The sequence below is a fragment of the Carya illinoinensis genome, chromosome 9 (genome assembly GCF_018687715.1).
Source record: "Carya illinoinensis cultivar Pawnee chromosome 9, C.illinoinensisPawnee_v1, whole genome shotgun sequence".
Taxonomy (NCBI): domain Eukaryota; kingdom Viridiplantae; phylum Streptophyta; class Magnoliopsida; order Fagales; family Juglandaceae; genus Carya; species Carya illinoinensis.
Genome location: NC_056760.1, coordinates 42,565,769 through 42,578,907, shown reverse-complemented (window position 1 = coordinate 42,578,907; position 13,139 = coordinate 42,565,769). Strand labels below are relative to the sequence as shown.

The 13,139-nt window shown below is 37.6% G+C and overlaps 2 protein-coding genes and 1 non-coding gene across 3 annotated transcripts; 1 reads left to right on the top strand and 2 right to left on the bottom strand.

The window, feature by feature from the left end:
- The first annotated feature begins 5,940 nt into the window (after positions 1-5,940).
- Positions 5,941-8,662, top strand: LOC122276187 (uncharacterized protein At5g01610). The gene is made up of 3 exons (XM_043085750.1): positions 5,941-6,213; positions 7,633-7,687; positions 8,144-8,662. The coding sequence occupies exons 1-3, from the start codon at positions 6,127-6,129 to the stop codon at positions 8,512-8,514; spliced, it is 513 nt and encodes a 170-aa protein (XP_042941684.1). The 5' UTR covers positions 5,941-6,126; the 3' UTR covers positions 8,515-8,662.
- Positions 8,663-9,187: 525 nt separating this feature from the next.
- TRNAG-GCC lies at positions 9,188-9,258 on the bottom strand. Its single transcript has one exon. It is a non-coding gene; the product is annotated as a tRNA-Gly (tRNA).
- Positions 9,259-9,562: 304 nt separating this feature from the next.
- Positions 9,563-12,108, bottom strand: LOC122276186 (mitoferrin-like). The gene is made up of 2 exons (XM_043085749.1): positions 11,258-12,108; positions 9,563-10,106 (listed from the first exon to the last, which is right to left on the bottom strand). Exons 1-2 carry the CDS (start codon positions 12,026-12,028, stop codon positions 9,894-9,896), a joined length of 984 nt encoding a protein of 327 aa, XP_042941683.1. The 5' UTR covers positions 12,029-12,108; the 3' UTR covers positions 9,563-9,893.
- Between the last annotated feature and the right edge of the window lie 1,031 nt (positions 12,109-13,139).

Below are 13,139 nucleotides of genomic sequence, written 5' to 3'. Positions count from 1 at the left end.
AGAGCGCCTATAACTTCTATCTGATATCCCATACTTCAGACTCATAACTTATATTTTGAATAACATCTAATCTTGCAATAACTAATTCACTATAAAATACCATTGACTTCACCTAAACATAATCGAAACACTATTGGTAACTCACCCACCTACTTGTACTCTCAAAAACTCTAGTTTTAACACAACTAATTCCTTCAATAGCACTTCACAAATAAATCTCAAGACAGGTCATACTGTTTAAATCTTCAATCCATCAAAACTATTAAACAACACTCGTGGATCCTACTGCTTTATTACCTCATACACCATACATGGTGACCTAACGATCTCTTTCAAGTTAAATAACCATATCCTCAATTCTCCCAACTGGATACTTGATCTCCAAAGAAAATATAGCCTCACCAATTTAAATTCCTATGACTTCAAGTCGCAATTAATTCTAAAGATAAACACAACAGTCGTTTCAAACTATCATTCCATTGAGTAACACGTTTCGACTGAACACTCCAATCGATTTACCATTATCACACGTCGATCTCATACGTCCTTAGCCGAAACCAATAGTCATTCCAACACACAAATAGCCCATTACTACTATTTCCATCATCTCGATTTATATCCGCCTAACAACATGAATCATTCCTATATTTGCTTAACTTACACCCTTAACATCAGCAATTAGCTATCGCTTAAAGCTTTATACTGAAAATGACCTTAAACCTACTAATAATCCATTCCTAAAAGTCTCCAGAACATGAGGTCTCAACTTCAGTCAAATTCAATACCAACAATTAAACTATTGTTTCCAAAACCTCGATGGATCTATTTCTTCCGAACCGATAAAAATCATATCCTAAAATCTATTACTATAACCTCGAGTTAACAATAATCATTTTCTAAACTAGCTCGATATCTTCAATCCTCATAGAAATACACGAACTAGATCATTACCACCAATCCTCAAAGAAATCTACCCTAGAAAAATTTTTCATATTAACAACTCAACTCTAATCAACCCCATTTTAATGATTACAAGCTAATCACTCACTAGAGTAGATCAAGCTACAGCACTAAGTCTGTAAAACTAAGAACTCAATTCTTATAATAAATCAGTCATTCAATTCTGCAATTCTAAAACCTTAAATCAAATAAGAATCATCTTCCGGAACTTCTAAGATCAAGGAAACTTACATCCTATAAAAGAAAAAAATCGACTCCCAAATCTTTCAAATTCTAAAACATTAATAGATAATAAATCATTTTCTGAAATTCTCAAGATTGGTGGTTTTAATCCAAATCATCCACCTTAAAAGCTTGTAAAATCTAAAGCCTCAATTGCCACCAAATTACTCATCCAAATCACGAAATCTAAAACTCGAAATTTAATTATTTCCTCCCAAAGCTTGTCGAACCTAACACCTTAATTACCATAAACTTATATTCCTAAAATCTATAAGGCCCCAAACTTTAAAACTTGTCGAAACTTCATAAAATCTAACATCGAAATTTGTTGAACTTACAACCTACTACATTAAAGACCATTTCATAAACTCCACGGAACCAAAGAACTCAATTATTCTACTTCCCTAAAAGATCACCCAGATCATGCCACTCTCTCTGAGCCTCGATAATACAAATAAACCACACAAGGCGTTCATCACTAAATATTAGATTAGACCCCTACCTGCCATGACTCCAGCATTTTGAGTCTCCGCAGCCTCGCCTCCCACGGTACCAAGAGTCACTGCGTACATTCGAGCCCGACCTAAAAGCCTCTGGTTAGCTCTACCACTGCGAAGAGCTCCACAGCTTTCTTGAACTTGACTAGAGCATTCACGAGCAAAATACCCCGTCTGACCACATTCAAAACATTTGTTACTATCTAGACGACACTTGCCTCCGTGAGCTCTATTACATATTCTACAAATTGGCACCCGTTCTCCCATACGTACACCTGAGGCCGCTTGCGGTCGAGTTCCGGTCCGCTGAACAAATTTTTGAGGCGAACCCGAGCTACTTCCTTCACCAGAAAAACTCCGCCTCTTATACCCTAGAGGGGAGCCCATACTCAGATTATTCTCTCGCTCTACCAGAGTGGCCACATCCACTAAGTCTTGAAAAGTGGATATCCGGTGGCAAACTACCATTTTGCATAAATCTGGTCGCAAACCTTACATAAAATTCCCTTCAAACACATCCTTAAAGTTCGTTGAACCTACACTCTCCTATACTATAGCCTCGTTACATAATTTCTACAAAACCTTGACCTCAATCATCTTAAGCGACTTAAAGCTAATACCTCTCCTCATTGCTACGTGAGTTCCCACCTTACAAAGATTGCCTAAACCATGACATTCCCTTCGGATCTCAACATCATACAAGCAAACCACATCGCTAAAAATTCAAACCTACTACACTAAATGTTCATGCCTAATAATAGTATCCTCGATTATACCGTCTTCCTGCCACAACACAACCTTTGACCCCTTTTAAGAAAACAAAAAAAAAAAATCATAAAACCAACAAAACAAAAACAGCACTACACAGCAAGAAACAAAAAAACCAGCATGCCAAAACATAACTAAATAAAATAAAACAAGCATACAAGCCCAAACAAATAAAACAAATAAAACAACTATACTTAACATAATTTTCAAAACACAACTTTAAAAACATTCTGGTACTACCTACGGGACATGTGGTTTTACCTAGAGCCAAACCGCTCTGATACCACCTGTGGCGCCCCCAAATCCCCATGCCCGAACACGGGGAAATTGAGACGTCCGGATGGTGACAACCCGGGTCACCATCCCATCGACGGGTGCCAAGTGTGTGCAAAGGCAACAAATGTGCAAAAAGGAAACGCAGCGGATAACGAAAGTCATAACTAAGTACCAGAATTTTTCTTAACGTAATACAAGCTGTTTAAAACATACATAGATAAAATATTACAAAACACAAATACAGATTTAAACAAATATAAAGATAGCATCAGCAACCTGGCGGAGCCGCATCCTCGGGCTCAGCCTCCTCCTCTTCGTCCTCTAACTCTGCACCAAAAGCTACGGAACCACGAATGGTACCGCAGGTAAGTAAAACCCAAACACTACCAGATAAAAACACATAAAACTCAAACAAGATGCATGAACCATGCCCAATGCACAAAGCCCATAAAACACCAGTTTTCCACACACGCCAAAAACCCCAAAAACACATCCTTTCCGAAAAACACGCCAAAAGTCACATTTGGCCGCCAAAAGTCCATTTGGCCCAATATCTCGCCAGAAGTCCATCCGGCTCAATATCTCGCCAGAAGTCCATCTGGCCCACGCCAAAAGTCCCATTTGGCCTCATAAACCATTATCCAATTTTAACCGTATGCACCATGACCTCCCCTAGGGGTCATCCGCACACCCTGGCTCCAGTGTCACACCGCAGAGTACCACCACGCATGTGACACTTAACAAGCAATGCCCAGTTCCGCGTCCCGCGCGTGCGTAGCCAAGCATCCTCTAGCCCTCGCCAGCGAAGGGCCACGGAGTCGGTGAGTAGGGCGATGCCTGGTTCCACGCCCGGCGCGTTCGTAGCCAAGCATCCCCTAGCCCCGCTCCCGTCATCGCTCTCGACAACTCAGGGGACATCACTCAGTTTATTCCGCTCCCGAGTGACCATAGGAGCTCCACCGAGATAATAACTCATCCCGGCTTGGGCTCGTGATACACACGCACCCGCAATACACTTACGCCAATACACAGGCTTTTCACACAATTCCACAAACACACGTGCATGCACCATGCAATGCCATAACAATGCATAATAAAATAATCCAACAAGATAAAACAATTAAACAGGCAACTCCGTCCTTCATTCATCCGACCCCCGAAACTCCTCGGACTCAGTCCGGAATCAACAACCAACAACAGTAAATAATTGAATGAGCAATATATATTAAAATCTGAAAGTAGGGTTTGGAAAATACTTACAGCGCTAGACGGCAAATTTAGAAAACAAGCGGCTTTGCAAACGGCGCCGGAAAAGCAACGTCACAGTGAAAATTCACTGTGGCCGTGGGTTTGAAAAACCCACTTTTGAACGGGGACAAACTAGAACACGAGATTGATAGGGTATGGTCTAGGGATGGTTGTGAAGCTATTGGAAGTGATGAACGGCCGTGGGTGGCGGCGGAATGGCCGGAAATGGCCGGATTACCCAAAACGGAAACTAAGCTCGTAGGAGCTGTTCCGGTGGTCGTTGGAGGCCGGAAATGGGTGGGTTAGGACGGCAAGGAGTCGGTGATGAAGTGGTGAAGAAGTGGTGGCCGGAGGTGGAGCGACGGCGGCGGATCGGAGCCAAAACCGTGCGGCTTTGTTGGGCTTTTTCCGGCCAAATGGCCGGCCGGTTGGGGGTGACCTTGGGTGGGGTGGTGCACCGGAGGGAGAGGAAGAGAATGGGACCGGTGGGGGGTCGATTGGTGGCCGGACGGCGGCGGTCTGGTAGAGAGAAGGAGACGCCGGCGTAAGGGAGAGGGAGGAGAGAGAGAGAGCACGGGGGGGTCCGAACGAGCGGGAAGAAGAAAGAAAAAAAAGAAAAAAAGAAAAAGAAGAAAAAGAAAAAAAAAAGGAAAAAGAAAAGAATGGAAAAAGAAAAAAGGAAAAAGAGAAAAAAGGAAAAAAAAAATAATGTGAAAAGAAATGAGGTCCAATCCTCACTCCGGGAAAACGACACAAACCGCCGAAAAAGATTAAAACCACAAAACAATTAAAAGAAATAAAACACAATCTCAAATAAATTAAATTAAATTAAAAACCAATTTAAAACACAATAATTTAAAATAAATAAACTAATATATTAATTAAATTAAAAACAACCCTTCAGTGAAAATACACGCAAAAGCGGGTCATCACACTTTTATTGTAAAAATCCAACTTCTCCGGCGGTTTATGGATTTTGAAGTGACTTATATTGGACGACAAGGAAATGAAGCAAGTCGTTTGTTTGCAATACATGCTAGAATGATAGATGATATTATACAAGAGTTTTGCTATATACAAGCACGGTCGCGTACTAATCTGTGTACCAATACTGATTTATTCATACTTAAAATTTAAATTAATATTGTTTTCAATAAAATCTATTTTATGACCAATCACATCATATTGGTGTATAGATTAGTGCATAATTATGCTTGTAACTATATTTTTCCATTATACAATAGTGACACCAATGTCCGAATTTTCTTTGTTTCTAAAATCTTGTTAGATGCTATTATGTAATTGGATCTATTTGTATGCGGTCTTTATTATGAATGAAGTATTTGCCGTTATTAAAAAAAGTATGAATTATATATATGAATATTTTTTCTATATAATATATATATTGGTATGTATTTCAAAAGAAATTTGCTACTCATCATCTTATACACGACACATTATATATATATTTTTAAATAAATTTTATTTTTTTAAATTAATTTTATTTTTTTAAATTAATTTTATTTTTTTAAATTAATTGAATATTTTTATTTATCATCTATACATTATATATTTGATAAGGAAAAAATAAAAATAAAATTAAAAAATTATATGTGATGTGTAATATTGAAATTATCAATAAAATCCTTCATTCCAAAATAATATACCAGTAGTCATCGATATCCAAATATTTTATTCTAGAATAAAGCTTGTATGCTGCCTATAGGTGACCGCTACAGTGTACTATTGGGTAAATTTCTTTTTTTACTTCGTGATTAAAGAAGTAATTTTAAATATATTAATATATTTTTTTATTTTTTTTTAAAATATTAAAATATATTAAAAGATATATTTTTAAAAAATAAAAAAATAATAAAAAAAAATATAAAAGCAACTAGCTATATAAACGAGCGGTCTGAGTATCACCGCTCTTCATTCTAATAATTAAATCGAAAATACCAAAAATTCAAATGCAAGGCCAACAAAATAAGAATTAAAGAAGTCTAGAATTTCTGATAAGTCGTCGTGGAAAAATAGAGTCGAGACGAACTTTCGCTCTCAAGAAATCGTCTGCATTGGTGGAGATATCTCTCCATTACGTTTGAAGAGATCAAGAGAGGGAGAGAGAACCGAATATCCGCCGTTTCCACCAACAATGGATGAGGTATTGAACAAGGTCGGCTCGTACTGGTTCAGCAAGAGGGCTAATAAGGAGATCAACTCCGTCGGTGATGACTTCAACGTGCGCTTGCCCCCCTCTCTCTCTCTCTCTCTGCTTTATCTCCTTTTATTTGCTAAATTTCGTTAGCATATTCGCCTGATGGAAAAGCTGTTTCTTTGTATCCTGAAGCTATCATTTGAATTAGGGTTTCTACGATTTCTGTTTAGGAGAATAGTTGTTAAATTTTGGATCATTTAATTGATATATTTACTTGGGCTCAGGAATTTTGGATCACTTAATTGATATATTTAATTGATATAATCCCAAATATTGGGAAGTAATTAAATTAGCGTAATTCGGAAACCAATGAGGTTTGTCTCATTCAAACGAACATATTTTCGGTTGTGTTTTAAAATGTCTATATAAAGAAAGAATAAATAAATATACTTTGGGATTATGCCGAATAGCTTGGAAGAAAAGAAAACGGGTTTAGTCGAGAACTTAAATCAGAGTGATATTTAAATTTACGCCCTTTTTTGTTGTGGTAAGTGCTGTTTTACATAGATTTACAATTATGCACATGTAGTTTGCGTGGATAGAAATTAGGGATTGGTTCATTTAATCCCATATCTTCAGAATTTGAGATGGTTAGAAACAAGAAGTTCTATTCTTCCATGTGAAACGTTTAGTTTTCTACTACTTAAAAAACTTTCACGTGGACGAATAGAACTTCTGCTTTTTTAATTATGAAGAAATTGCTGGACTTGATCATTGCTTGTTTAATTCACTGGATAAAATTGATAAATGGATCAGTTTGTGGCTATTTTAATAGCATAAGAAGTATTTAAGATAATGGAAGGTGAGTAAAGTATTCCAAACATGAGAAGGGGTAGTTAAGCTTCGATGAACCAAGTGGGAGCCTCTTTAAAATTTTATCAAGAAGCACGTGCACTTAAATCGAAGTTTCAGTTAAAGATCTTTTTCATTACCCTCCCTGTTCTTAAAATAAATTGGAGGAAATGATACTTTAATGCGATTGGGTTGAATTCAACTTAGGGCCTTACCCACACAAGGACTGATTTTATTTGCTTTTGTTTCATTATTTTAATGTATTCAGGTGTAATGCTAATATGCTTTTTGTTTTATTTTCCACTCTCTTTCTAGACTTCTAATTTACACATGTGGGAACAAAATTTACTTCCCGAAAGAAAAAAATATTGGGGCAGATGAAAATTAAAGGATATGAGTAAAGTGCAACTTTTTAAATCTCAGGTTAGTGACTCGAAGTTAAGAAATCACCTGGGGATAAAAACATACTCAACGGAAAATGTGCTTGCATGTATTAGTAATGCACGTAAAGATCCCTTATTTATCAAAAAAGAAAAATAATCCGGGTAAAGATATAACCATTCACATTTAGCGTCCAACCTTTTTACTACTGTCATTACTTGATTATTTTTTCATGTACTTCTTTCTGACATTTTTTCACACTGCAATCAGTCACTGTCAACCAGTATTGAAGGTGGAACCAAATGGCTGGTTAATAAAATCAAAGGTTTGTGTTTTCTATATATTGTTGTACACTTTCAATGATAGTGCTTTGCATATGAGAGAAGTTTTTAAATTGCTATTCCTTAAATACGCTTACTGAATTGCTTTAAAATTCATTAGTAGAAGAGTAGATATCCATGGCCACTTTGTATGATAATGAACTTTGGTGTTTAATTTGTCATTTACAACATTATCTATCGTCCCGTCCCAACTGCTTTTTGCAAGTGTTCGACTCCTAACTGACTCAAATTAGATCTGCTTACTTGGGAATTGTATCAATTTTAGAATGGAAAAGATGAGACAAGTGTGATTTGACATTGATGGAATTCAGTAGGCACGACTAGGAAATAAGATGATACATTCTTCACTTTTAGTAACAGAATCCGTCATTCTTAATGCATACTCCTTGTTTCTCATTAGTGTAGAGTCCCAACAATATTTTCAATGTTTGTCTATGCAGGAAAAATGCAAAAGCCATTGCCAGAGCTGCTAAAGGAGTATGATATGGCAGTAGGAATCTTCCCTCGTGATGCCACCAACTATGAGTTCAATGAAGAGACAAGAAAGCTTACAGTTTACATACCAGCAATTTGTGAGGTGGGCTACAGGGACTCATCTGTCTTGCGCTTCTCCACCACTATCACTGGCTATCTGGAGAAAGGAAAGCTAGTAGATATAGAGGGGATGAAGACAAAGGTGATGATATGGGTAAAAGTGACCTGTATCTCATCTGATGGATCGAAACTACATTTTACAGCTGGGATGAAGAAAACCAGGAGCAGAGAGGCATATGAGTTTCTTAGAGATGGTATAATTGTAGATAAGTTCTAAGGCAGGATGATTATGGGTTATTATGTTGATAACTTGTACTTTTTAGTGCCTGGACCTGCTTGCTTGCCTCCTCCATGATTGGGTACTGTAATGAGAAAGACCTGTTAAATGATCGAATCATATTCCCTATGGTGTTGAATAGTCGTTATCCGGTGGACTTATTTGTGTTTTGTAATGTTTGATGGTCGCAGTGAGTATGTGTCTCTTGAGCGTTTTGTATTTATGGGCTCATTCAGTGAGACAAGTTCGAAAGTGAATGGAGTCAGGTAATGAAGGGTGTAGTAGTTAATTTAAGCGGAGGATGTAGAGGGATGGATGATCGATTTATTCGCCCATAGGCTACAGGCTGACATCAATGTGAAATTTCTGTGACTGCCCATACTTCTGTGAGTACATCTAATGTTTCTGTTCTGCCAAAATATCTTGAAATCCATTTTCTTTTGGGCAATATATTTGAGACTCCGGTGTGTCTTCATAATATTTGTAGATGAATGCTACGTAGACTAGAAGGGTTGGGACTGAGGAGAGCTCTTGACAAGCCCCCAAAAGACCCTTAAATGGAAGAACAGAAATTAAGCACCTGAATGAAAAAAAATGAAAGAACAGTAATCTCGTGGGAAGTTGTGGTTCGCCAGCATTTGACAGTAGAGTCAATGTAAAAAAACAAAAAAATTGCACCAGCCGGGAATCGAACCCGGGTCTGTACCGTGGCAGGGTACTATTCTACCACTAGACCACTGGTGCTCAATGAACTGTTAGGCGCCTAAAAGCATATTCTAACTAGGAATCTTATAGTTCTGGACTTCAAAGATGCTAAAAACTAGGAATCAAAATGTTAATATATTTCAGCTTTTCTCCATGATAATTGTTTCTTCTAACTATGGTCTCTAGCTACAATATTACCCCCCACAGATTCAATGAAAAATTCTTTGCTGGTAGGACAAGGTTCTCCCAGCTCTGAAATCTGGAATGACCAAGCACAAAACTTCAATGTCATGAAAACTGTGCAAGAACAAAGCAGTATCAGGCAGTGGCATCATTTCAGCAATAGTTAAGAAGTAGCCAATCTTTTTATTGTTAAGTAGCCAAATACATGTGGGTATACAACCAGTATTCCCACCGTGACTGGCATTGTATGAAAATTACTCGACATGAGCACAACATTCTGCATCATCATGTATATAATATTATACATATGAACCCAACCCTTTTGGGTTAAATACCACCACCACTAAAATGGACGGTGGCTGGGTTTCAGAATATGATGATTATGTTCAACTCAAATGCTACTTGCTGCAGTTACAAATTAGAGCTGTTTCTTAATTCCAATTGGTGATCGCCTAAAAGAGCTGTCTGTAGATTCCATAGGTTTTGGCCCCTCAGTAGTTAACGGACGAGTTGCTGCCCCCGAGTCGTTGGAAAAATGTTTTTGATGCTTCATAAGTAGACCAGCAGATTGCAGCAGCAGGTGCATGGAACAGCATTCTGGGAATCCATCCTCTCATGAGCCCTCGATATCCTTCCTTTGACACAATGCTTTGAATTACATCCCCAATCGAACTACTAGAAAATCTGTCACATCCACAGACGCCCTGCGCAAACAGAAGGGTAACCTTGACATGCAATAATGGCAAGCTATACATGTAAAATCTTAGAAAGAAATGCTACTAAACCATCGGCCTCGATTTTTCATCTCCACAACACACACTAGAACCGGAAACGCTTGAGAAGTGGTAACAGAGAACACTTGAGCCACTAGGGTTTCAAGGAATGATTATAGAAGGCTGAAAAATCTCTTGGAAGTAAATAAATGGATTGATTATCTGCAGCTATTTCCACATGAAAAAATTGTTTATAAAATCTGATTTTTAATAATAGAACATGATCTTGTGACAGTATATGAATATAGAGGTGGCAATATGTTACACTATCCGTTAACCCAACACGAACACGACCTGATAATAGCGGATTAGGGTTTAGTCTTACTAAGTTCGGATCAAAACGGGTTGACCTGTTAAGATATAATTGCTTATTTAGCAAGTTGATAATAGATCAACCTGTTTTGACCTGTTATAACACGTTAAGAAAGTTAAAGTTATAATTATATCCTTATACCTAAAAGTAAAATTGTTAGAATTTTAATTTCGATATTTTTATTATTTGGATTGTAATTTTGGACTTGTAGTTAGTTTTATAATTTTTACAGATATTGTGATTTTAACATTTATATAAAATTATGTTAAATTTAATCAGGTCAAATGAGTTAATTTCAAATCTATTCAATCTATTTATATAAACAGTTTCGTTAATTTTAAGTCTATTCAATCTATTTATATAAATAGTTTGAAACAGGTCGTATTATGTCATGTTAACATATTTTGTAATATTCACTAATACGTCAAAAATAGTTGACATGACATTACCCATTTTATTAAGATTTTGACACAATAAACTCAACAGATCGAGTTAGAGTTAACCTATATAATATAATATACATATTTTGACACGACACGACACGAACCATTAACACGATTTTGACAGCCCACTAATCATTGCAATATACTGTAAGCAACATTAATGTTACTCCAGGTCCTAAGTGTAGTTCAAGTTTGATATGTTTGTACTGAAGTTGACATGTCATTCTTGTTGACGATTGAACTCAAACAGAATGAAACCTTGAACCTTAAAGAAATCAGTTAAGGGCATGAATCACGATGGATGGATGTCAAGTGAAAGTCGTTACCTGGCACTGCAGCTGAGTTTTCACAACATCAAGCGGAGTTGTCAAAGCCGCCGCCAGAGCTCCAGCAGCAGCTCCGGCGGTGGCATGAACCACCAACCTCTCATCCTCTGCATTCTCCGGAGAAATCTCCATCAAACCTCTCTTCGCAGCCTCGTAAGTCGAGAAATGAACAGCCGTAAACGGCGCATTCATCACTACCGTGGTTCGATACGACGCGTAGAAGGCTCCGATCCCTTCCTCCATTAAAACCCTCTTCACACAGTCCGCCACACCTTTGTAAGGACTACTTTTCAACTGCAACCTCTGCTTCACCATATCCATCGGTGTTATCACGGCATCGCTCGCTACCGTCGCGAATACCCCCGACACGGCGTGAGCAGCCGAGTTATTCGGATTCCCACCCGAAAAAGCCTCTTTGCAGAACTCATACACTGAAAAGTACACTGCGTGGGCCGGTCCTGCACCAAGCCCCATTGCTCCGATACCGCGGTAGAGCCCAGCAGTGCCCTCGATCCTCAAAATCGAGCCGAGTGCTTGCCGGACTCCCACCGGTTGAACCGCGCAAGACCCTGCACCAAGGGCCTGCATCCGGGTTTTCAGAGTATCAACCGGAAACATCGCCATGTGCTCAACCGAGCCGGCTATGGAACCGGCAATCATGAACTGCCAGAACTCGAGGCCGTCGTGGGTCGGCGGCGATACCGATATTGCAGTATGGAACTCGGGGGATTGCGGCACACCCCGGAATTGCGGGGAGGCATCTGTGGCCATGGAAATGGATCAGTGTGGAGAGAGTGGTAATGATGTTGGTGCTTATAAAAGAGAACGAATAATTGCGATCCAGGAATCGCTTTCAGGTTGAATAGAGATGGGTTGTCGCCATGCACGAATTATTTGCGGGAGAATTTTAGAGATAGGGAGTGCATGCATAGATGGAGCTTTCACTGCGTTTGATTTGTTTTTCTTTGCTATTTTCAGCAAAGAAACTGCAAAAATCTAAACAAAATAAAAACTGAGAGAGAGAGAGAATCGCAAGGAGTTTGGCCGTCGGCGTGTGGTACGACTCTCATCGATATAATTTTTTTAAATTTTTATATAAAATATAATAAATAATTTTAAATTTTAATTTATTTTTTAAAATTTTAAAATAATAATAATATTAAAAATAATATTTTAAAATTTTATTAAAAATAAAAAATTCTCATCTCATTATCCAAATCTATCTATTACAAAACTTTTATCTAATTATTATAATTTTATCAAATTTTATTTAATTTTTATCTCAATTACTCTCATTTTATCTTTTCTATAAAAACAAACAAGACATACTCTTCTTAAATTCAACTCATATCAACTTGGCCTAAAAAACAGTGAGAAAAGCAAATCACAAAAATATCCATTATCCATTTGTACTTGATCGTGGTCAGTTGATGGTACATTTCTAGCATTTACATCTCGGGATTGAACTGAATTATATAATCTACAAAGTGGACCTATAGATCTCAAGTTCTAAACTCCCCATTGATATCATATCATGCACGACTAACTTGTCTGTATGACTCGAGAAATCATATTTGAGAGTCGATCGTGCTCTCCGTACGTTGGCTTACATATAGAAGAAATCGTCTTATATTTGAACTCATGTGGTCGTGGATTTGAATCTCATAGACGGTGTCACTGTTAAAAATATGTTTCACACCACTAACAGTATAGATGACTTGCAACAAGATGAGAGGGCGGCCAGAAGTGCTAAGTGGAATTTCAATGTCTAAATTAAAGAGGAATAGTCTCGATATAAGTATATAGATAAATCTAGTCAATATATTATCTTAAGTGTAATCTATTAGCGCATGATAAGAGGGATAACAACTAATTTTCAAAA

What these genes read in the sequence shown, in the direction of transcription:
- LOC122276187 (XM_043085750.1), top strand. Translation starts at nt 6,127, where the DNA reads ATGGATGAGGTATTGAACAAGGTCGGCTCGTACTGGTTCAGCAAGAGG. An exon ending in CCGTCGGTGATGACTTCAAC is followed by an intron (nt 6,214 to 7,632) that starts GTGCGCTTGCCC and finishes CACTGCAATCAG; the next exon opens with TCACTGTCAACCAGTATTGA. An exon ending in GCTGGTTAATAAAATCAAAG is followed by an intron (nt 7,688 to 8,143) that starts GTTTGTGTTTTC and finishes TTGTCTATGCAG; the next exon opens with GAAAAATGCAAAAGCCATTG.
- LOC122276186 (XM_043085749.1), bottom strand. Translation starts at nt 12,028, where the DNA reads ATGGCCACAGATGCCTCCCCGCAATTCCGGGGTGTGCCGCAATCCCCC. An exon ending in AAACTCAGCTGCAGTGCCAG is followed by an intron (nt 10,107 to 11,257) that starts GTAACGACTTTC and finishes CTGTTTGCGCAG; the next exon opens with GGCGTCTGTGGATGTGACAG.